The sequence below is a fragment of the Suncus etruscus genome, chromosome 6 (genome assembly GCF_024139225.1).
Source record: "Suncus etruscus isolate mSunEtr1 chromosome 6, mSunEtr1.pri.cur, whole genome shotgun sequence".
Lineage (NCBI taxonomy): Eukaryota > Metazoa > Chordata > Mammalia > Eulipotyphla > Soricidae > Suncus > Suncus etruscus.
In genome coordinates, this window is record NC_064853.1 from 6,267,855 (window position 1) to 6,290,217 (window position 22,363).

General features: G+C 47.7%; 1 protein-coding gene across 1 annotated transcript in view; it reads right to left on the bottom strand.

The window, feature by feature from the left end:
• The window catches only part of MTOR (mechanistic target of rapamycin kinase), a 151,908-nt gene that overhangs the window by 36,444 nt on the left and 93,101 nt on the right, over positions 1-22,363 (bottom strand). Inside the window, exons 29-34 of the mRNA XM_049775256.1 lie at positions 15,724-15,799; positions 10,479-10,618; positions 6,836-6,936; positions 4,796-4,911; positions 2,551-2,628; positions 2,291-2,398 (exon numbers count right to left, since the gene is read on the bottom strand). Of these exons, the coding sequence (XP_049631213.1) occupies positions 2,291-2,398; positions 2,551-2,628; positions 4,796-4,911; positions 6,836-6,936; positions 10,479-10,618; positions 15,724-15,799 (619 nt within the window). The remainder of the gene's footprint in view (positions 1-2,290; positions 2,399-2,550; positions 2,629-4,795; positions 4,912-6,835; positions 6,937-10,478; positions 10,619-15,723; positions 15,800-22,363) is intronic.

Consider the following 22,363-nt stretch of genomic DNA (forward strand, 5'->3'; position numbering starts at 1 on the left):
GTGACAGTATCTTGGCAACGATGAGGTGGGGTGTGGGTGTCCCCCTCCCCAAAACCTACTTAATCCACCTTTCTAATCTCTTCCTGGGTTGAGTCTCACTTGTGAGAATGACAGGAGATTCAGGCGAGTTCTGATGTGGAAAATCTTTGCCTCATTATTGATATTCAAACCACTGGGGTGTGTTCAAGTCAAGTGGGAAATAATTGCTCTGCTGCATTCTTTTCTGGTGTCCAGCAGACAATTTTCCATCAAAACATTCACTGGGCATTTCATAATTGCTAATAAAACATGTGAAGGAACTGCCAGAGCTGAGCCGAGAGCAGAAATGACCATCTTCCTAGAGCATCACTGCAGTGCCATAGGCGCTGAGCTTCCCAGACAGGAATGCAGCTTGGAGGGAAAAAGCTTTGTCACAGCCTATTGGAAAGCACGGAGAAACTAACAGGCACTGGCCCAGAGACAGAGCTTAGAGACAGGAGTGGATCAGGTCAAGGGGAGACAGTTTATAACAGAAGAGGGCAACTCTGACAAATGGGGGGCGAATGGATTCTCCAGCAGTGGGGGCCTTTCCTCCTTTGCTAGTTAACTTCCCCTCCAACCTACTCAAGGACTAGGAGGACTGTTTTTCCCAGGAACATTGACGCCTGCTAAGACTCCCACATATGAAACTGACACCTTACAAAATGATCAGAACGTACAGTGAAAATGTCACACTGGGGCCAGAGCGGTGGTGCAAGCGGTAAGGTGTTTGCCTTGCACATGCTGACCTAGGACAGACCGTGGTTCGATCCCTTGGCGTCCATATGGTCCCCCAAGCCAGGAGCGATTTCTGAGCGCATAGCCAGGAGTAACCATTGAGCGTCACCAGGTGTGCCCAAAGAAAATGTCATACTGATGGCAGGTGGGAAAAAGTTGCCCAACTGGGGAAACTCCAGTGAGAAAAATCCAATCAGAAGGCAGGGATGACAACCATGGGGCAAACTGTAAACCAGTGGTCATCAAACTACGGCCCACGGGCCACATATTGTATTTGTTCCCATTTTGTTTTTTTCACTTCAAAATTAGAAATATACAGTGTGCATAGAAATTTGTTTATAGATTTTGTTTTTACTATAGTCCAGCACTCCAACAGTCTGAGGGACCACTGCAAAATGAAGGAGCTGGTAATGGCTACAGGCGGCAACCTTGCTGAGGGACTAGGCATAGGCAGCCAGTTTTCATGCCTGTGGCTCCCAGTGGTGGTTGCACACTAGAATCATCTAGGGATGCTGGAGAGATGGGAATCCCAGGTCTGATCCCAGGTATTTTTCATGTAAGTGGCCCAGGAAGCAGCACTGAGTGTCAACAATTTTGAAAGTTCTCTAAGACATTCTATGGTATAACTAATGATGAGAAACACTTGGTTCCCAGGTTCCGCTCCTCAGTTAGAAAGTTAAATTTTGGGTTAGAGAGATAGCATGGAGGCAGGGCATTTGACTTGCATGCAGAAGGACGGTGGTTCGAATCCCGGCATCCCATGTGGTCCCCCAAGCCTGCCAGAATTGATTTCTGAGCGTGGAGCCAGGAGTAACCCCAACCCCCCCCCCCCCAAAAAAAAAAAAAGGTTGAATATGTCACTTTTGTTTGTATGTTTTTGTTTCTGGTTCACACAGGGTGGCGCTCAGGAGTTACTCCTGGCTCTTTGCTGAGAAACCATTCCTGGCAAGCTTAGGGGACCATATGGGTTGCCAGGAATCGAATCTGGGTCTGTTCCGGGTCAGCTGCATACAAGGCAAATGCCCTACTGCTTATCGCTCCGGCCTCCATATATATCACTTTTTAATTAACTTTGGAAGTCTCCCAAAGTAATTCGAGGCCCAACAGGCCACTCCTGGTTATTCTAGGCCAAATGGGCTGGTAGGTCAACGTAAGGGGCTGAGAACAAAATGCTGCTCAGGCCCTGCCATGTTGGGGATCACTCAAGCCACTTCTGGTGGTAATCAGGGGCCTCCAGGGCTACATCCAGTGATATTTGGGGGAGGACGTGGTGCAGGGGCTTGAGCAGGGTTGGCTGCATGAGGGCATATGCCTAACCCCTGTGCTATCTCTCTGGCCCTGTATAAGCATCACTTATTCGAGACCATTTCTTTTATACTCAAAGGTCCAAAGAGGCTCATATGTTGGTCCTTTTGTCACAGCTAAAGGCTTTAGCTGAACTCTGAGTGCAAAGCAAACCATTGTATGGAGGCAGGAAGCCTTTCCTCATGAGAGCAGAGCCAGAGGATGCCGAGAACGGGCCCCACAGTCTCACCTGCAGTCTCTCCCACCAGATCTGGCGGATTATCTCTCGGCGCTCAGGGACGAGCTTGTACTGGATGACCTCCTCCAACTCGGAGAGCATGTGGCAGGAAACCATGGCCTAGTAGGAGCAAAGCACAAGCCAACTTAACATTGTACAATTGTCAAAAGCTCCGCTCAGTCCTGGTGCTTTAAGCCTAAAATCCCTCAGCCACTCAGTCTGGAGAAAGAACTGAAATAGATCTAAAGAGCATTGGAAAATCCATCACTCACCCCATAGGCCCGACTGTAGCTCTCTCCTGCCATGGCGGTTAGCTCTGCATCCAACAGATCCCTGGCTTTGTCAATGCACTAGGATAGAAACAGAGAATCCCTGGAATCAATTACTTTTTACTGAAAAAAAAGTATGGTCAAACTTAATGGTGCTGGGTGGTCATTCCCGACTTGATGCTTAGATTCACTTCCATAGGTGCCTGGGGAACCATATGGTGCCAAAGAGTGAACTGGGAAGAACAAAAATCCCTAGAGCTGGGCCAGAGCAATAGGCAGTAGTAGGGTATCTTGCCTTGCATGTGTCTGCCCCAGGATGAACCTCAGTTCAATCATCGGTGTCCCATATGGTCCCCCAAGCCAGGAGCGATTTCTGAGCACATAGCCAGGAGTAACCTCTGAGCGTCACCGGGTCTGTCTCAAAAACCAAAACTGCCCCCCCCCCCAAAAAAAAAGAATCCCTAGAACCAAGCTGTGGGAGTTGAATGATGCTCTTGTTTCCAGGCTATTGTGAGGAGTTACTGCTGTGCTTAAATTCCGTAAATAAAAAATTCACCCCAGAGACAGTACAGTGGGTTTGGATGCCTGGGCATGGCCAGGAGTGATCTCAGGTCACAGCCGGGTATGGCCCCAAAACAAAAACATACAACCAAATGGACAAACATCACCACCAAAAGGAAGAAACCTTTCCAGATCTCAAAGTCTAGGAAACAGTATTCTCCAATACCTCCAACAACCCCAAACAAACCACCCAAAAATGTTTGGGATTCAACAGTTCTGGGTCAAGGGTGATGGCCAGAACCCTGGGGGGCCAGGAGTGTGAGTGAGTCAGAAACCGGAGGAGCGAGTTCCTGCATCACCCTCCGGAGGACAGTCAAAAACCCCACTTTCTTGCCAATTTTCCTTCATGGTCTTTGTTGTGGTTTGAGGAGGGGTCGGGGAGGACATACCTGGTGGTGTTTAGGTGCTACTGTATGTTCAGGGGTCACTGCCAGAAGTGCTTGGGGACTGCACAAGCCAAAAATGAGTCCCAGCTCCCCATACACAAAGCCTGTATCAGTCCAGGCTAGGCCAGTGAGCCCAGAACCTGTTTGAGAGCAGACCAGGCAAAGCTCTCCAACGGCTCCAAGAGACGGCTGGGGATATGCTCTATTCCTTCCAGTGACGGGGACAGCCCCAGGTCTTGGTCTCTTTGTAAATCTATTTTTTTGTTTGTTTGTTTTGGGGCCACACCCAGCAGTGCTCAGGGGCTACTCCTGCCTCTGCGCTCAGAAATTGCTCCTGGCAGGTTGGGAGGGACCATATGGGATGCCAGAAATTGAACTGGGATCCATCCAGGATTGGCCACGTGCAAGGCGACTGCCCTACCACTGTGCTATTGCTTCGGCCCTCTCTTTGTAAATCTAAACCAGAGGGGTATGAAGCTGCAGCTGGACACGGTGCTGTTTTGTTAGTTAAGGCGCCTTCCCAGGGCATGTTTCTGTCCACACATGTGTAAGGCAGTTGCTGCTCCCCCAGTCCTCACAGATTCCAGTCCTTTGCCTAAGCCCCTCAGCCTGACTAGGCGGATGTGGTGACGTCCCCATTTCATTCTGCAAGTCAGCACAGGATTTTCCAAAGAAAGCGCAACCTTCTGGGAAGAGAATCCAGGGGTTTCGGGCCAAAGAACCTTCCAAGTGGTCTCCACTCTGAGACCAGACTGGAGCCCTCTATCCTACCTCCAGCCAAACTCACAATTCTTTTCCCACACAGGAGCATAGGACTGGGTGGTGGGAAGAAAGGGGGTAATGGTGATGCTCAAAGCTTAGGTCTACGGTACCTTCTAGAACTCAATGCTCCTTTGAGAGCAGAAAGCAGCCTGGCTTATGTGCTGTCAGTGTCCTCCCTTCTGAGGATGATGCTCACGGGTCTTCTCTTTTTTCTTTCTTTTTTTTTTTTTTTTTTTTTTTGGTTTTTGGGTTATACCCAGTAGCGCTCAGGGGCTACTCTTGGCTCTAAGCTCAGAAATGGCCCCCAGTAGACTCAGGGGACCATATGGGATGCCAGGATTCGACCGACCGTCTGCATGCAAGGCAAACGCCCTACCAATGTGGTATCTCTCTGGCCCCTCACAGGACTTTTTTAAAGACTCCACAGAGCCAAGCAGCATCGCCCAAGTTCTGCAGCCCAGGCACAAAGGCACGCTGACTGCATAGATAGACATGGTCATCTCCCCTTGGGTGAAGGCCGGGCACACGTGGGTCTTTACCTGCTGTGCCAAGGAGAAGAGGTCCTGGTGAAGCGCCAGCACAGCTCGATAAAACGCTCCATCGTGGGTATCCCGAGGGATCATGCAGGTGTACTCCTCCATGCTGTCCCACTGGCCTGTACATGTAGAGAAGCAGTGGGTGGTCTGCTCGCTGGGCTCAGGGGAGCAGCAGCTCAAACCATCTGCATTCAAATGGGGGCTTCAAGGCAAACTCTTGAGCCTGATGAATTGACTTGTACCGACTCAGGGCTACGGGGCTGAAGAAGCCAATTTAGCACAGAGCCCCATCAGTCTTCCAAGGCCAGGACTGCACGTTGCCTCGGGGAGTACAGGAGGGCGGACGCAGTGTGGGAGAGCAGAGCCCGCATGTCAAGGTTTAATGCTCTACCCCATTAGCCCTGTTCTCTCGCCTGCGTCTCGAGGTGAAACGGAAGGGCTGGCTTCCCTGCTAGCGGAGCACCTCACCATTCAGCGGGATGTGGGAAATTACATTTTCCACGGAACAACTGAAAACGGCCATTAAACGAGACAGGGCACAGATTAGACAAATAGTTTGCTGGTCTCGCCGTGGCAGTACCTTTGCCTCAGGAGAGAGTAGATAAATATTTTAAGAGGGTCTGTGAGCATGGAAAGATGGGCTAGGTCACAGCACAGTAGTCTGTCGGACACGGCAGCTAGGGGTAATGGCCGTGTCCCTGAAATAGGTATTCGTTTGCCCTGGCAAGGGCGGGGGGGGGCACGTGTCAAATGCCCGAACTGTCAAGACCAGCTGCAGAAGAGATACCAGCTTCATTAGCTGCAAACCGCAGGGCTGCCAGTTTTACAAGGCATTTTCCTGCCTTTCACTCCAGCCCATTGGCTCATCTCTTCTCTATGCCTTTGGGCAAAAGCAAAGAGCAAAAGGATGACTCCTCAGGAAGCAATTTGTTTTTGAAAAATGTTCCGGATACAGCCCAGAGCTCAGGAAAGGAGAGGCTAGGAGCTCCCTGACTCCAGAGGGATAGAATGGAGGTGGGAGGTTATAAAATCTTCCTCCGGATTCTGGGGCTGACGCCTTTCTGGTGGGACTCCCGGAGGAACCTTTGCCCTCTCATCAGAGGGTCTCTGGAAGGGAACATCGCAAAGAGGATTAGCAATGTCTGGGGCCCTGGTGCTGCATATCCACAACTCCTCAGAAGGAATTCTGTTTTTTTTTTTTTTTTTTTTGGTTTTTGGGTCACACCTGGCAGTGCTCAGGGGTTATTCCTGGCTCCAGGCTCAGAAATTGCTCCTGGCAGGCACAGGGGACCATATGGGGCACCGGGATTCTAACCGATGACCTCCTGCATGAAAGGCAAACGCCTTACCTCCATGCTATCTCTCCGGCCCCAGGAATTCTGTTTTAAAATATGCTAAGAATGGGGAGGATAGAAAAGAAACAAAACCATCCAACATTTGTAATTTCTGAAAGGGGTGAGGGCAAATGGGAGTTCATTATACTACTCAACACACACACACACACACACACACACACACACACACACACACACACACACACACAACTATTACATTTAAAAAGTTAAGAAAAAAAGACAACAGTGTTTTTCTTTTGTACTTGGAACAAAGAAATGGTGGGTAGAGTTCCAGCAACCATTATAGAATTAAGAGGTACATTTGAAAATTGAGGCACTATACAAAGAAGTATGGAAAAAAGTTAATGATGATGAACCCGAATTCTAGCCTGGGAATTCTCACCTCAAGATTTCATTTGTGAGAGAGAAATGAACTACGTTTGCCTTCAGGTTAAAAACAAAACAAGCTTCTATCTATTTTGATCCTCACTAACTCCTCTCCTTGATGACCCTGTGAAAAGTCATTTTCACTCTCAACAGGTTCGTGTGAATCACCATGAGAAGGGAAGAGCTGTGCAAGGTGAAAGAGGAGGCAAGACTCTCCCGCTTCAGTTGGCCTGGGCAGTGCCTCACTTTCCAGATGTGGATGACCTTCCCTCCACACCCAGATGTGGAAGTTCCCTGGGGGGTGGGAGGGAAGGATGCTCACCTAAGCCCCATGCAGCAGCAGCGGCCATGCGGGCCATCTTGGCCTGGGTCTCGTCATTGACCAGGGTCCACTTCTCGCAGCACTGCTGGTGGAGCTGTCCCCTGCAGGAAAAGAATCAGATAGCTGGGGTAAGGGGAGCCACTTAGAAACCGATTCACCTTCTACGTAGCCCTAGGGATGTGGGGTGAACCCCGTGAAGAGCCAGTCTGATAAGGCTTTACCTTAAACTGGGAAACTGGCAACTAAAAAGCACTTTCAGCTAGGTCAGACAATAGAGAACAGGTAGATCTTGTTTCTCTTTTCCCGGGCTCATCACCTCTCTAATGGTTTGGTTACTAGCGATAACAAAAATCTAACCTTGTGACTTTGCTTCCCAACCAAGCCATATCCCCCAAAGGGTCCCCAGGATATTCCAAAGGGGCCACAGGTAAAAATCGGGTTACTGAAGAAGCTGTGGTGCAAGACTAGGAGTGCAACCACAAGAACAGGGAGCCGCAGTCAGAACGAGGCTATTAGGGACCAAAGAGAGCACAGCGGTAGGGCGTTTGCCTTGCATACAGTCGATTCAGGACAGACCTCAGTTAGATTTCCCGCATCCCATATGGTCCCCTGTGCCTGCCTGGAGCTATTTCTGAGCGCAGAGCCAGGAGTAACCCCTGAGTGCGGGTGTGACACCCCCCCCAAAAGGAAGGTGGTGATTAACACTTTCTGTGTTCTAGAAATGTTCTCAACACTTATACCCCCACCCCCAGTACCCAAGAACTTCTCTCCAAGGCCAATGAACTCGGCTCTTATCCTTGGTAGGCCTAGTGAAAGATCAATAAAGAAACATCTAGACATTCACTTTAAGCTCAAAGTTATAGGAAGACAGGTTTGAACACAGGGGCCGGAGAGACAATACAGCCAGTAGGGCGCTTGCCTTGCAAGCTTGATCTCTGACATCCCTGAGAAACATCAGGAATGATCCCTGAGTGCAGAGGCAGGAGTAACCCTTGAGCATGGTCCAAAACAAAACAAACAAACCCAAAACAAAACAAAAGTACAAACGGTTGTCTAAAATGAAACTCAAACGAAATCTATGTATAAAGCACAAAGGCTTTGCAGGGCTCACAATGAGCAGGACTTTTTCACTAACACCACTTCCATAGTGAGCAGGGGTATGGGGAGGATGGAGAGGAGAGGAAGAGGGGGACACGGCGCCTAGGAGAGCCTATAAAGAATATAGCTCCTGCAAGAACTTCCCTGCCATCGGAATGATAGTACACAGGAGGGTACTTGCCTTGTATGCAGCCAACTCAACTTCGACTCCCAACCTCCCATAGGGTCCCCCGAGCATAGGTAGGAGTAATTCCTGAGTATAAAACCAGGAGTAACTCCTGCATGTTTGTCAGGCGTGGCCCAAAATTCAACCAAAAAATGAAGCTTTTCATACAACAAATATATTATAACAAAAAAAAAATTTGTTTTGGTTTTTGGGCCACACCTGGTGATGCTCAGGGGTTACTTCTGGCTATGCACCCAGAAATCACTCCTGGATTGGGGGTCCCTATGGGATGCTGGGTATTGATCCAGGTCTGTCCTGGGTCAGCTGCGTGCAAGGCAAACACCCTATCGCTGCGCTATCGCTCTAGCCCCTATTATAATATTTTTTAATCTTTGAAGTTCAGTAATACATTTTTTTTTTTTTTGGTTTTTGGGCCACACCCGGTAACGCTCAGGGGTTACTCCTGGCTATGTGCTCAGAAGTTGCTCCTGGCTTGGGGGACCATATGGGACACCGGGGGATCGAACCGCGGTCCGTCCAAGGCTAGCGCAGGCAAGGCAGGCACCTTACCTTTAGCGCCACCGCCCGGCCCCCAGTAATACATTTTTACTAAGAAATAAAAGTAGAGGGTCAGTGAAATAGTGCAGGATTTGCAGGGGTCTCAAACTCGCCTGGCCCATGGGCTGCAAACGCCCCTCCGTACAACATTTTGTGGCCCTGCCCTAGAGTAATCTTTTTTTGTTTTGTTTTGTTTTGTTTTGTTTTAGTTGTTTGGGTCACACCCCCCAATGTTCAAGGCTTACTACTGACTTTGCACTCAAGGATCACTCGACTTTGCCTCCTGCGGCCCCCAGCTAAATTGAGTTTGAGACCCCTGGAACTTAAAGGAATTTGCCGAGCACAAAGCTGACCCAAGTTTAACACTCATACCACATTTAGCTCCAATACCTCTAGGAGTGACTTTGGAGCACAGAACCAGGTGTAAACCCTGAGCACTGTAGGGTGTGGCACAAATACTGAGATATAAAAATATCCATCATTTATGAAAATAATGTCTATAATTAGGCAAAGAATGTGTATAGTAAGAGATCAACCATTCCTTTCAGAAAATCTTAATAATATAATGTATATTTATATATTGTATATGCATATATATATGTATTATATATACATATATTAAGATATATATATATTTATGAATACATATAAATATATATAAACAGGATGCCAGGGATTAAACCCGGGTCAGCTGAATGCAATGCAAACGCCCTATCCACTGTGCTTTCACTCTGGCCCCCTCCTGTCATTTTAACCTTTAAATAACTGGTCTTAGGGCCACAGCGGGCAGCGTGGGGTGGGTCACTCCCAGTTCCAGACACGGTGGCAGACCCCGCAGTGCGTGGAGGACCAGGTGGTGCTGAGGACTGAGCACAGGCCTGAGCCCAGAGTAGGCACTCAAGCCCGATGCTGCCAAGAGACTGGCCTTCGGGTTCTTTCTGACACCGTCCCTGATGGTGGGAGACAGAGGGGGAACCTCTTCTGAAAATCCCCAACATCTTCGGAAACAGGACCTCGTCAATGTCAGTCAAGCAGTGCTTCTGCTTCATCCTGATCCCCCACTTTCCTTCATCTTTCTCCCAATCTGGTTCCTCCCTCCAAGGGGAACATAAGGGGCAGAGTGCTGCCCCTCCTTTGGTCTCTGCCAACTACCCCTCATTGTCACAGACCTCTCAGGCTTTCACCAGCCTCTAGAACATGCTCCTGTCAAGTACATTCCTCCCTTGCACTGGTGTGAAGGAGAGGGGGCTTGTTCTCTGTCCTTTTGCATTCCTGGGGCCTGGCCAGTGCATCCATTAGACTTAGAGCAAATCACCTGAGGCTTGAGGGCAGTCAAGCACCCTTCCCTGTGTTGTTAGCAAAAGGCCGTAACAAAGGAAGGAAATCATGCTGTGGGTAAGAGTGGGCCTTTATCAATCAGACAAGGGCAAGGCAGGCGGGAGGGAGGTACAGACCCCAGGGCTCATCCACCTTATCCTGGTTCGAAGAATTACAAAGTTTTTTTTTAAAGGTCAGAGGACAATACAGTATAGTGGGATAGGCATATGGTTAACTTGGATTGGATCCCCAGTATCCCATATGGTCTCCTGAGCCCATCAGGAGTGATTCCTGAGAACAGAGTCAGGGATAAACCTTGACCACCTCAGGGTGTGGTCCAAAACAAACAAAAAAACAAATATCCCCCCCCCCCCCCAAATAAAACACAGTTCTGTCTCAAGACCAAAGAGAGAAAACACCAGATTGATAGATGATTCCCAGGTTAACACCAGGTGTTTGAAGGACTCTGGGAAGCCGTCAGGTCAAAAGTGAAGAAACACTCACCACTCCCCCAAGGCCTCGAGGCAGCGCATGCGGCCCAGCATCAGCTCCGGGTCGTCCTTATTGGTGTCCATCTTCTTGTCATAGGCCACCAAGGCATCCTCCCACTCGTGCAGCTTCTCGTACCAGGTGGCCTGGATCTCCTGCGGCAGGAACGGAGGATGTCGGTGAGGGGCCCCCTTCTGACCTCACCTCTTCTGCAGAGGAGCTGCCACACACATGCCACGCTGCCACCCCAACAGTTCATACTGGCTAGGGCTGAGAACATCTGAGAATCTGGAGGATGCCGTGTGGTGAGAGTGGGCATGCCAGTTCCCCAACATGGCCTGGAAGCCTGGGATGAAAGAAGATGCCAGGTCACAGTCCCCTTCAGCCAGCCACCTCCTGCCCAGACAGAGGCAAGCAAAGGACCACCGAGCTCCAGACACAGAGACCCAGAGCCAGGAAGGCGTGGGGAGAATCTGAGAGAACCTGCTGGGTGCCAACCTGTTGACTGGCCTGCACACTAACACACCGTTAGTGCGCAGCAGCTGCTTTCCTGATGGGGTCATGTCTTGACATTAGCTGCGAGGAAAGAAGCCACTTTTCCTAACACACTTTTGAACTTCCAGGATGTGATTTCTGTAAGGCCAGGATGTCATTCACGTGGCAGAGCATCTGCGCAGCAAGGGTATGGCCCTGCATCCAACCCCTGGCACTGTGTGGCCCCCATAAAATAGAGTCACACAATTTAACGCTACCCTTTAATTTTTTTTTTTTTTTGAGAAATGAGTCCCCGCCCTCTTCTAAAATTATCCGTGCATGATTTGCTCCTGCCAAGTTCTTGGCAGCATGATCAAGGGCCGCAGGATGGATTTCATTCCCTGGGCACTGGATCCTGTGTGGCCACGTGAGGAGGTGAGGAGGGGGCTGCAGCCAGGAGGATGTAGGCTCGGTTCTCCTGTGATCACGACTGTTTTGTTTCTGTCTTCCTCCACCTGCTGGTTTCTGGCATCATCACTGTCATAAATCACATGTCATAAATGACATGCCAACCTTTTTTTTTTTTTTTTCTTAGAATCAGGCCAGACAAAAAATGCTCTGCAGGAATGACAGTAACAGATCGCAGGTAGAGAACTTGCCTTGCATATGGCTGGCTGACCGGGCTTTGACACCCAGTACCTTATAGGTCCCCTGAGCCCCATGAGGAGTGATTCCTGAGCCCAGAGCCAGGAGTAAGCCCTGAGCACCACTGGGTGTGGCTCCAAAACAAAACAATAACCAGTCTGACTGTGCAGTAGAAATTGGATGAGTTGATGTAGTACTCTCCTCCATCACACTCCTCTCCTTATTAAAGAAATCATTTTTTGTTTGTTTGTTTTGCAGTCGCACCCTGCAGTTCTCAGGCTAAATTCTGGTTCCCTCCTCGGGAATCACTCCTGCTGGTGCTCAGGGATGCATAAGTAGTGCTACGATTCACATCGGGTTTGGAAAGATGCAAGGTCAGTGTCCTAACCACTGTACATAGGCCTGGCCCTGAGGTGCACTTCATTTTTTTAGGGGGAGTAGGGGGGCTCACACCTGGTGATGCTCAGAGGTTAATCCTAGCTCTCCATCCAGAAATTACACCTGCAGGTAAAGCTAGAGAACAGGCCATTCTCAGCCAGCTGATCCATCTCTCTGATACCCAGATTGAAACAGGTAGAGAGAAAGGGATAGTGGAGACGCTGTCACAAAGAAAAGTAACACTATGGGGTATAAGAAAAATAAAGACAGTGCGGTAATAATCTCCAGAGATAAGAGAGATGAGGGCCGGGAGGACCAGCCCGTGGAAGGAAGCTTGTCACAGAGCGGGGGATGCAGCGAGGACAGAGCAGGGGGCCCTAGGACAGTGAGAGTTGGGAATGGTCTCTCTGGACAGGAACTGGGTGCTGAAAAGAGATAACAGTGATCTGTATGACACTCCTTCAGGAACAAGAATGCAAACTACAGTGTCTAAAATGGAGAGAGACGGGGGGGGGGCAGGCAGGAGAGAGGGCAGTGGGGAAGGCGGGAGGGAAACTGGGGACAACCATATTGGGAAATACATAATAATTGTATGACTGAAATCAATTATGAACAACTTTGTAACCATGGTGTTATATGTAAAAAAAAAAAGTATGGTGGAATTGGACCTGATTGTTTGCCTAAAACTCAACTGTGAATAACTTTGTAAATCACAATGGTTTCAATGAAAGAAAGAAAGAAAGAAAGAAAGAAAGAAAGAAAGAAAGAAAGAAAGAAAGAAAGAAAGAAAGAAAGAAAGAAAGAAAGAAAGAAAGAAAGAAAGAAAGAGAGAGAGAGAGAGAGAGAGAAAGAAAGAAAGAGAGAGAGAGAGAGAGAAAGAAAGAAAGAAAGAAAGAAAGAAAGAAAGAAAGAAAGAAAGAAAGAAAGAAAGAAAGAAAGAAAGAAAGAAAGAAAGAAAGAAAGAACGAACGAACGAACGAACCACTGGAGGTCAGAGAGATAATAAAGCAAATTGCCTTTCATGCAGCTATCCAGAGTTTGATCCCTAGTACCACATATGGTCTCCTCAGCAACACTCTGAATGCCAAAAAAATTAAAAAGAAAAAAGGGAAGGAGGGAAAGAGAAAGAAAGAAAGACAGATAGAAAGAAAGAAAGAACGAAAGGAAGGAAGGAAGGAAGGAAGGAAGGAAGGAAGGAAAGAAGGAAGGAAGGAAGAAAGGAAGGAAGGAAGGAAGGAAGGAAAGAAGGAAGGAAGGAAGGAAGGAAAGAAGGAAGGAAGGAAGGAAGGAAGGAAGGAAGGAAGAAAGGAAGGAAGGAAGGAAGGAAAGAAGGAAGGAGGGAAAGAAGAAAGGAAGGAAGGAGGGAGAAAGGAAGAAAGGGAGAGAGAGAAAGGAAGGGAGAGAAAGGAACGAAGATAGAAGAAAACGAGAAAAAGGAAAAAAAAAAGAAAAGAGGGGGAAAAAAGGAAGAAAAAAGAAAAAGAAAGGAAGGATGGATGGAAGGAAGAAAGAAAAAAGAAAGACATTAAAAGTAACAGCTCGGGCCTGGAGAAATAGCACAGCGGCGTTTGCCTTGCAAACAGCCGATCCAGGACTTAAGGTGGTTGGTTCGAATCCCGGTGTCCCATATGGTCCCCCGTGCCTGCCAGGAGCTATTTCTGAGCAGACAGCCAGGAGTAACCCCTAAGCACCGCCGGGTGTGGCCCAAAAACAAACAAAAAAAAGTAACAGCTCATTTCGCACTGGGCGCTACAAAGAAAATGGGGTTAGTGAGTAATTGGTGACACAGTCACAGAAAGTGGGGAAGCGGCACTTAGAGCAGGTCAGGTCGAGGGCAGGGTACTTCGAATTGCAATAGGCTGCAGAAACTATAAGGATTCTGCAATGAATCACACAGCATTCTAATGAGATTGCCGTTATATAAATTGTGCTGAGGAAGCGCAGGCGCTGCCAAGAAAAAGCAAACCATTGTCAAGCTTAATACGATTCAGCTACTGAAATAGGACGAAATCTGCCATGGGCTCAGCAATAACCCCGCAGCTAATGGTCGCCCTCAGAGCCGGGAGCGGGAGTAGTCCTTTCCAGGTTGGCACTCAGGGCCTCTGCGGTACCAACTATCTTCGGGAGATCACTGCGAACCCAGGGATTCAGGCGGCACTTTCCACACTCTGAGCTCTGAGGACATCTAACAAGGGGACACTGGGGCTGGCTGTTCTGCAGCCAGTGGCCTTACTGTGGCCTTTCTGCCCTCTGTGAATGCGGGCTGTGGCAAAGCCAGACTTAGGCAGCCCGTTCTATTACTGTCGCCCCCTGTAGAGAGGGTCGCTTGGTCTAGCTTTGATCATGTGTGCCTGAGAGAGTAAACAGCCACTTCAAAGTCTGCATCCAATTCCCTCGCTCTGAGGCAAAAGCCCAGCTCTGTCGCCAGTCTCTCCGCCCAGACACGCTGGGCTTCTGAGGCAGGCAGCAGTACACACGACGTCCACAGTGAATGAAAGTTCCTCATCAAAGATATGGACACGGGACTCTGCGACCTTCCAGGAAGTCGATGCTAAGTTGATTATGTTGATGCTTTATATGTGGTTAGGAAGTAACCAGAGCACCCTCTCAAAGTAATTCCAGGGAGTAATGGAAACATTTTCATATTGAGAGGGCAAAGATGACAGAAGAGAAGCAGCTATGTAAGCAATAATGAGATGGCACAGCTCCAAAGCAACAGGTTTAAATTAGTGAGTGACATATATTTATAAAATTTGGATGGAGGGAAGGGGATGGTTACTCCTGACTCTGTGCTCAGGGCTCGTTCTGGCAGCATTCGAGAGACCGTATGGGTTTTGGATTGAATTGTGTAAGGCAAGTAAGCACCTTAACCCCTGTACTATTTCTTTTTATCTTTTTTTTTTTTTTTTTGGTTTTTGGATCACACCTGACAATGCTCAGGGGTTACTTCTGGCAGGCTCAGGGGACCATATGGTATGCTGGGATTTGAACCACTGACCTTCTGCACGCAAGGCAAACGCCTAACCTCCATGCTATCTCTCCGGCCCCAACCCCTATACTATTTCTGTGGCACCTAAATTAGAGTCCATTTTGTCTAAAAAATGGGAAAGCTTCTTCTTAAGCTTTTGGCCAGCTGTCATAGATGGCGAGAAGGTAACTCAGGTCAGGGCTCAACCCTTGGTCCAACAGCAGAATGCTCAGCCATTCGCTCACTCCCAAACCTGGGAGAGACGGTTCATCCCATGGGGGCCAAAGTTTCTTCATCTATAAAATGGGGCAACAATAAAAATCTACTTCATGGGTTCTACTATTATGGACCCTAAATTAGAAGACTGAGACTGACAAAGTATATAAGTACTGAGCAAAGAGATAGGCACATACTAAAGTGGATTTTATTATTTTTTGGGGGGGTGCCCACACCTAGCTATGCTTGGACTTACTCTTGGCTTAATGCTCAGGGATCATGCCTGGCAGCAAGCTCAAGGGACCAGGAAATAAACCTAGTCTGGGCACACACTAGGCAAGCATCCTGCTGGGCTGCACTATTGCTCCGGCCCCCAAATGCTAAAAGTTTGATCGACTTCAGTTGCTCCATGTATTTAGGTTCTGTCCAATAATCTTAAATTCACCTCAACTCTAGTCCTGAATTGGTGTCACTGTTGCCAGCCAGGAATAAAAACCTCTTTCTCAAGGTGGTGGCTACTTGCCTCCCTCTGTCCAGCCTCACTGTGATCTCGCTTTCCTCAGAGGAACAAACACTTACCAGCTCTCCAAAGTGTTTCATGGCATATTCTAACACGCCGGCAGCTGCCTCTGGCTGCTGTAGCTTATTGTTAATGCTGGGAAAACAAAAGGAAGAAGTGATTACACTCAACATGTCAAAGGGTCGGAAGAGGGGCATGGGGGTGGACGCCAAAGAGCATGGACTGTATGTGGATGCTCCCAGCACTTTGGGGGACAATGCCTTGCAGATGCAGAGAACTCAGTTAACGTCACTGTCACCACCCAGAAAGCTTGGCCTGGACCTCAGCTGAGGAATGATTTCATCTTGACCCCACACTGTGAATCTTGAGATGGGAGGCAACATTCTGGCCAACATTGGGGCAACAGGAAGCATGATGCTCTGGGCCCTCCAACTAGCACTGACTGTTTTCTGGTTTCCTCTCAGGCACTCTAAGTCAGAGAGCCCACATCTAGCTGCTCAAATCTAGCAAGCCTGAGGACTGGGAGATAGCCCCAAGCCTGGATACCATGCCTTGCCTGAGTTAGCGCCCCAGTTTTATAATAGCACTGCAAGACCTGAGCACAGCTGGGTGTGGCCCCAGGATCCCCAGTTCTTCTGAGCTCAAGCAACAATGCACTGTAGGCACAGAACACTACAGATGGCATGGATGGGCCAAGTATCACCAGGAAATGGCCCTCAAATCCTTCAGTAATGGATTGGGATCCCCCAACACCGTAGCACAGAAAAGATAAATGAAAAACTACATGCACAAAACAAAAGAAACAAAAGAAAAACTACATGCAGCCATATAGTTAAGGTCTTGGAAGTAGAAAAGTCAAAGACTCATGTCCCACAGAAACCTATGCAAGGGGCAAACAACATTAGTGGACACTAAATGTGAGCTTGAGTTGTGGAAGAAAGGGAGGGAAGGCGGAAGCAGGGTGACAATACAGAAGGCAGGCGCTTGACTTGCATGCGAATGGCCTGGGTTTGATTCCTGCATCCTGTATACTCCCAAGTCCCACCTACAGTGATCTCTGAGTGCAGAGCCAGGAGTAATCTCTGAGCACAGCCAGGTGTAGCACCCCTCTAACCCCCCACCCAGAAAGAAGGAAAGGAAGAAAGGAAGGGAGGGAGGGAGGGAGGGAGAGGAGGGAGGGGGGAAGGGAGGGAGGGAGGGGAGGGAGGGAGGGAGGGAGGAAGGAAGGAAGGAAGGAAGGAAGGAAGGAAGGAAGGAAGGAAGGAAGGAAGGAAGGAAGGAAGGAAGGAAGGAAGGAAGGAAGGAAGGAAGGAGAGAGAGAAAGAAGAAAGAAAGAAAGAAAGAAAGAAAGAAAGAAAGAAAGAAAGAAAGAAAGAAAGAAAGAAAGAAAGAAAGAAAGAAAGAAAGAAAGAAAGAAAGAAAACTGTAGCAGGCTTGAGAAAGTTATGGGACAGTATTCTGAGGGAAGCAGCAAAAAGAAACATAAGCATAGAGCCAGAGCGGTGGCACAGCAGTAGGGCATTTGCCTTACACATGGCTGACCCAGGACAGATCGCAGTTCGACCCTCCGGCATCCTATATGGTCCCCAGAGCCAGGAGCGATTCTGAGCGCATAGCCAAGAGTAACCCCTGAGCGTCACCGGGTGTGGCCCCAAAAAACAAACAAAAACTAATGATAATAAAAACCAAGCAACTTGGGAGGCCAAATGATCCTTGATGAGCAAACTCCAGTTTACTTCCTGAGTACAAACTGTCCCATCTTCCAGAATGAATGTTTAAGTGGTTTTGGGGAATTCCAGGAATCGGGTTCAATGTGATATTATGGCAAGAGACTGATGGCATAAATAAATACTATTTTTAAAAATTTCAAATTCCACATTTCTTCCAATAAAATCAAGGGAACATCTCAGAAATATGTGAACTAAAATCAACATTTGTGAAAGCAATAAATGCCTCATGCTTCTAATAAGGAAAATGGAAAGCAATCACCTCAGTTTCTTTCCCTTAGATTTGATGCATAACCAAGAGGTTGGGAAGAGAAAATATTTTCGATGTTATCCTGTGAGACTTGAAGCCCATGAGGACATGATTTTCTTTAAGGCTCACGGTGAACGGGGACAGTCCCTACAGGATCAGGAGCAACCAACCTGGAAGTTTCTGAGTAAAGACTTGGGTTCAAATTTCTGGTGGTCTGATTCTGTTACTCAACACACCTCCTTTTCTTTCAACTTGTTCACTTACAAAATGAGGCTAATACTACCTCCCCACGATTTTGCAGGGACTTCAATACTGAACATAAAATTGCTAAGTAGATCTTTATGCCTTTGCCTGAATCACTTCTTTTTTTGTCCAAAGATAATAGCTGCCTGGGGCCAGAGATCAAACACTTGACTTGCAAGCTGCTAAGCCAGATTTGATCTATGCCAACACATATAATTCCCAATCCCAACCAGATATGATCCCTGGACACAGCCACACACACACACACACAGCCACACACACACAGCCACACACACACACACACACACACACACACACACACACACGAGAAAGAGAGGAGAAAGAAGAGGTGGAAAGAATAAAAGCTACTAGAAACATAATCACATACTTATGTACAAAAAGAAAAAACACCTTCTAAAATTGAGACTTGAGCTGGCATCAGGAATTCACCAGTGCAAGCTGCACAAAGATCCCAATCAGGATTATCTGTCACAGAGAGTTATGGGCCCACAGTCCAGGTGCAGGCTTTGCACCTAGCAGTGACAGTCACTAGAAGATATGTCTCTTTACTTGACTAACAGGAACAGGCTGTCGACCTCATGAACTGTACAGGGGTCCTCAAACTTTTTAAACAGGGGGCCAGTTCACTGTCCCTCAGACCATTGGAGGGTCTGACTATAGTAAAAACAAAGTTTATGAATGAATTCTTATGCACACTGCATATATCTTATTTTGCAATAAAGAAACAAAACAAATACAAATACAATATGTGGCCCACGGGCCATAGTTAGAGGACCACTCTTGTAGAACTACAAAGAACTACAAAGAGGCAGGCCCTAGTGCATGTGCCCAGTAAAGCAATGAGTCAGGACTTCCTCAGAAGTGGTTTTGGCCTCCAGGTGAAACAGCAGCGCTCTTTAGGACCTTCTGCACTTCTCTATCTCAGAATAAACAGTCAAGTCCACCGGAGGTCACTAGACTGTGAACAAGTGTCTGGGGAAGCTGGTCCCCAAGTCACGCTCTCGACAGCCCTGTCAATTAGGGCCTGGACTCTGTTGCTCACTCCTACGGGCTGAAGGACCATAGCAAGAACTAATATTGCCAAGCACAGGCTTGACATGATCTATCTCCTTGAATGTGAACAAGAATTTCCAAAATGTAAGATGGAGAAACTATAATGGTACATTTCAGAACATTTTTAAGTCCTGACAGAGATGGCTGAAAATGGCTTTGAGAGGAACATCAACTGCTGTGATGCGAAAGATGAAGCAGAAGAAACCAATTCGAGAATAAGCACTGGTGGGTATGGGCCCCAAACCAAACGAAATAAAAAAATAAATTCAGAAGTTCTGATAACTTCCAATTTTGTGTCCTGGAATATACTCTATTCTCAAAAACAAATGATAAGTATTACTGAAATTGGTCTAGCTCTGTGGAGAAATCAATAGAAGCTTCTTCCCACGCCACTCTGCTCCTCATTAAACATACAAGGGAGTTTTAGGGGCTGGAGAGATAATGAAGGGGTTATGACATTTGCCTTGCCAACAGATGATCCTGGTTCAATTGCCATCACCAAATAAAGCCCCCCAGGCCCTGTGAGGAGTGATCCTGGAGCACCACTTAGTGTGGCCTACCCACCCATATCCTGTCCCCCTCAAAGAGAAAGTTTTTGGGTCACATCCAGCAGCCCTTGGGGGTTACTCCTGACAGGCATAGGGGATCATATGAAATGCTGGGATTTGAACCACCGTCCATCCTGGGTCAGCTGCGTGCATATACCCTACTGCTGTGCTATCTCTCTGGCCCCCTAAAAGAGAGAGTTTTATAACAAACTGATCCAAGTGGGAATTGGAGATCTCAAAGGCAAAGTAGAAAATTTAACCTAACAATCCCCTGGTTCTGCTATAGCTCCTCTGAAAACAGACCACAGAAGAAGGCACATTAGCAAAAGAGAAAACTAGGGCCTGGGAGAACAGAGAAGGTAGGGCACTTGCCTTGCATGCAGTTGACTTGGATTTCCTACAGAGCACTGCCAGGTTGAACTCCCGAGAGCTGAGCATAGCCAGGTGTGGCCAAAACCCAAAACAATAATAATAATAAAAAAAAGATAAAAAGAAAAACATCCATCAGGGAGCCAACCCCTTTTCCAGAGATCCCAAAGAAGCCATCTGCATGGCAGTTAACTCCACCGTGTGGAGGCAGGTAAGGACACAGGCAGAATGCAGGGGAAGGTAGAGAGAAGCTGGACTCATTGGGACAATTGCTGCCGGTCTTAAGTAACTGCCGTAAAAATCAAGATTCGCCAAGTCAGCCCATCGGCCAGCTCCACAGACTTGTCTTATTCTCAGAAGAGATGTTAACCAAATTGTGAAAAATCATGGGCACACTGCTCTTGCAGCTGAAAACCAGGGCCCTCTCAGAGGAGGTGCAGGCCAAGTCCCGTCCTGCCAAAGTCTCAGCAGCTGCACAATCATCGCCACAATCAATGACCCTCCATTACTCCACTTTTTCACTGATCTCTGTAGAGAGGTCAATCCAACCAAAACTCCACCTATGCCGGTATCTGAGTTGAGAATTTTGGGGTCCTCTCGAAGTGAATGTGGGAAGCCTCTTCCACCCCCTACTCCCTGCCATTTCAAGTACTTCCCAAAGTCCTATCAGCCGCCACCACATCAGCCATAGAGCCTGGAATACCTGGACCGTGCACTCACAAACGCACCACCTCCATATTTTTCAAAACTGACACCCCAGTAGAAATGCACCAAATTAGATGTTAGAGTGGCACAGAAGCCACCTAATATTAACAAACAAAACCAATAACACAGAAAGCTCAACTAGCAATGCACAGCTTAGTAAACCTTCAGATAATGACTTAATGACCCCATTGAGAGAAATAACAATTTTCACAAATTTCCTTTTGCTGAAGTTTGTTTTTGATAATTCCATTACCACTTAGTTGTCAACAAGCAATATAAAGTCAATTATTTTGTGCCTTCCAAGGGGATTGGCTTGGGGGTGGGTGAAAATCCAGAGACAATGGAGGGGATGTTACACTGGTGGTGGGATTGGTCTTGGAATATGAAATGCCAGAAACAAATGTATTATGAGCAACTATGTAGACACAATGTTTAATAGTTTTTTTTGGGGGGATTGAGCCACATCTGGGGGGAGGGGAACTCAGGGGTTACTCCTGGCAGAGTACTCAGAAATCGCTCCTGAGGGGCTGGGCGGTGGTGCTAAAGGTAAGGTGCCTGCCTTGCCTGCGCTAGCCTTGGACGGACCACGGTTCGATCCCCCGGTGTCCCATATGGTCCCCCAAGCCAGGAGCAACTTCTGAGCACATAGCCAGGAGTAACCCCTGAGCATTACCGGGTGTGGCCCAAAAACCAAAAAAAAAAAAAAGAAAAGAAAAGAAAAGAAATCGCTCCTGGCGGGCTCAGGGGACCGTAGGAGATTCTAGGGATCAAACCCATATCAGTTGATAGTTGGCAGCATGCAAGGCAAATGCCCTACAGCTGTGCTATAGCTCCATTCCCAATAAAAATTATATTTAGGGCCCGGAGAGATAGCACAGTGGCGTTTGCCTTGCAAGCAGCCGATCCAGGACCAAAGGTGGTTGGTTCAAATCCCGGTGTCCCATATGGTCCCCCGTGCCTGTCAGGAGCTATTTCTGAGCAGACAGCCAGGAGTAACCCCTGAGCACCACCAGGTGTGGCCCAAAAATTAAAAAAAAAAATTACTTTTAATGAAAAAAAATAAAAAACTCCACTTAAACTCATCATACAATGACCAAAATATTAGAAGTCTAGCTAAAAGAGACTAAAGAACATATCATTCTAAAAATTCCTTTGAAATATTTGATCCTTGGGTCCCTGATCTGAGGAGCTGAAGGAATGTGTTTTCTCTTACACAATTACTCTGACTTGCTCAGAACCAAGATTCAGGGCTACCAGCTGCTCTTGTGACTGCTCTTTCCTCCTTCCTGCTTCATCTTCCTTCCTCCCTGAATTACACTTCTCTCATCATGCTTCCTGAGGCATCTGCTGTCATGCACACATGGCTAATTTGGGGATGGAGTTAAGAGGTAGAGATTCTGGAGAGGAGTAACAAAAAGTCTTGGTGATCAACCTGAACTTTTTCTTCCTCCACAGCCACTGCACTTCACAGGAGGCAATGTATTGTCAAAACAGCACTGCCAACAACAAAAGGATCCCAGTAATTACAGAGAGCTCTTGGTCATACTAGGCACTAGAGCTCCTGTGCTGTCTACAAACAGATAGCAGCACCAAGATTGCCATTTTCTTTTTCTTTTTCTTTTTTTTTTGGTTTTTGGGCCACACCCGGCAGTGCTCAGGAGTTACTCCTGGCTGTCTGCTCAGAAATAGCTCCTGGCAGGCACGGGGGACCATATGGGACACTGGGATTCGAACCAACCACCTTTGGTCCTGGATCGGCTGCTTGCAAGGCAAACGCCACTGT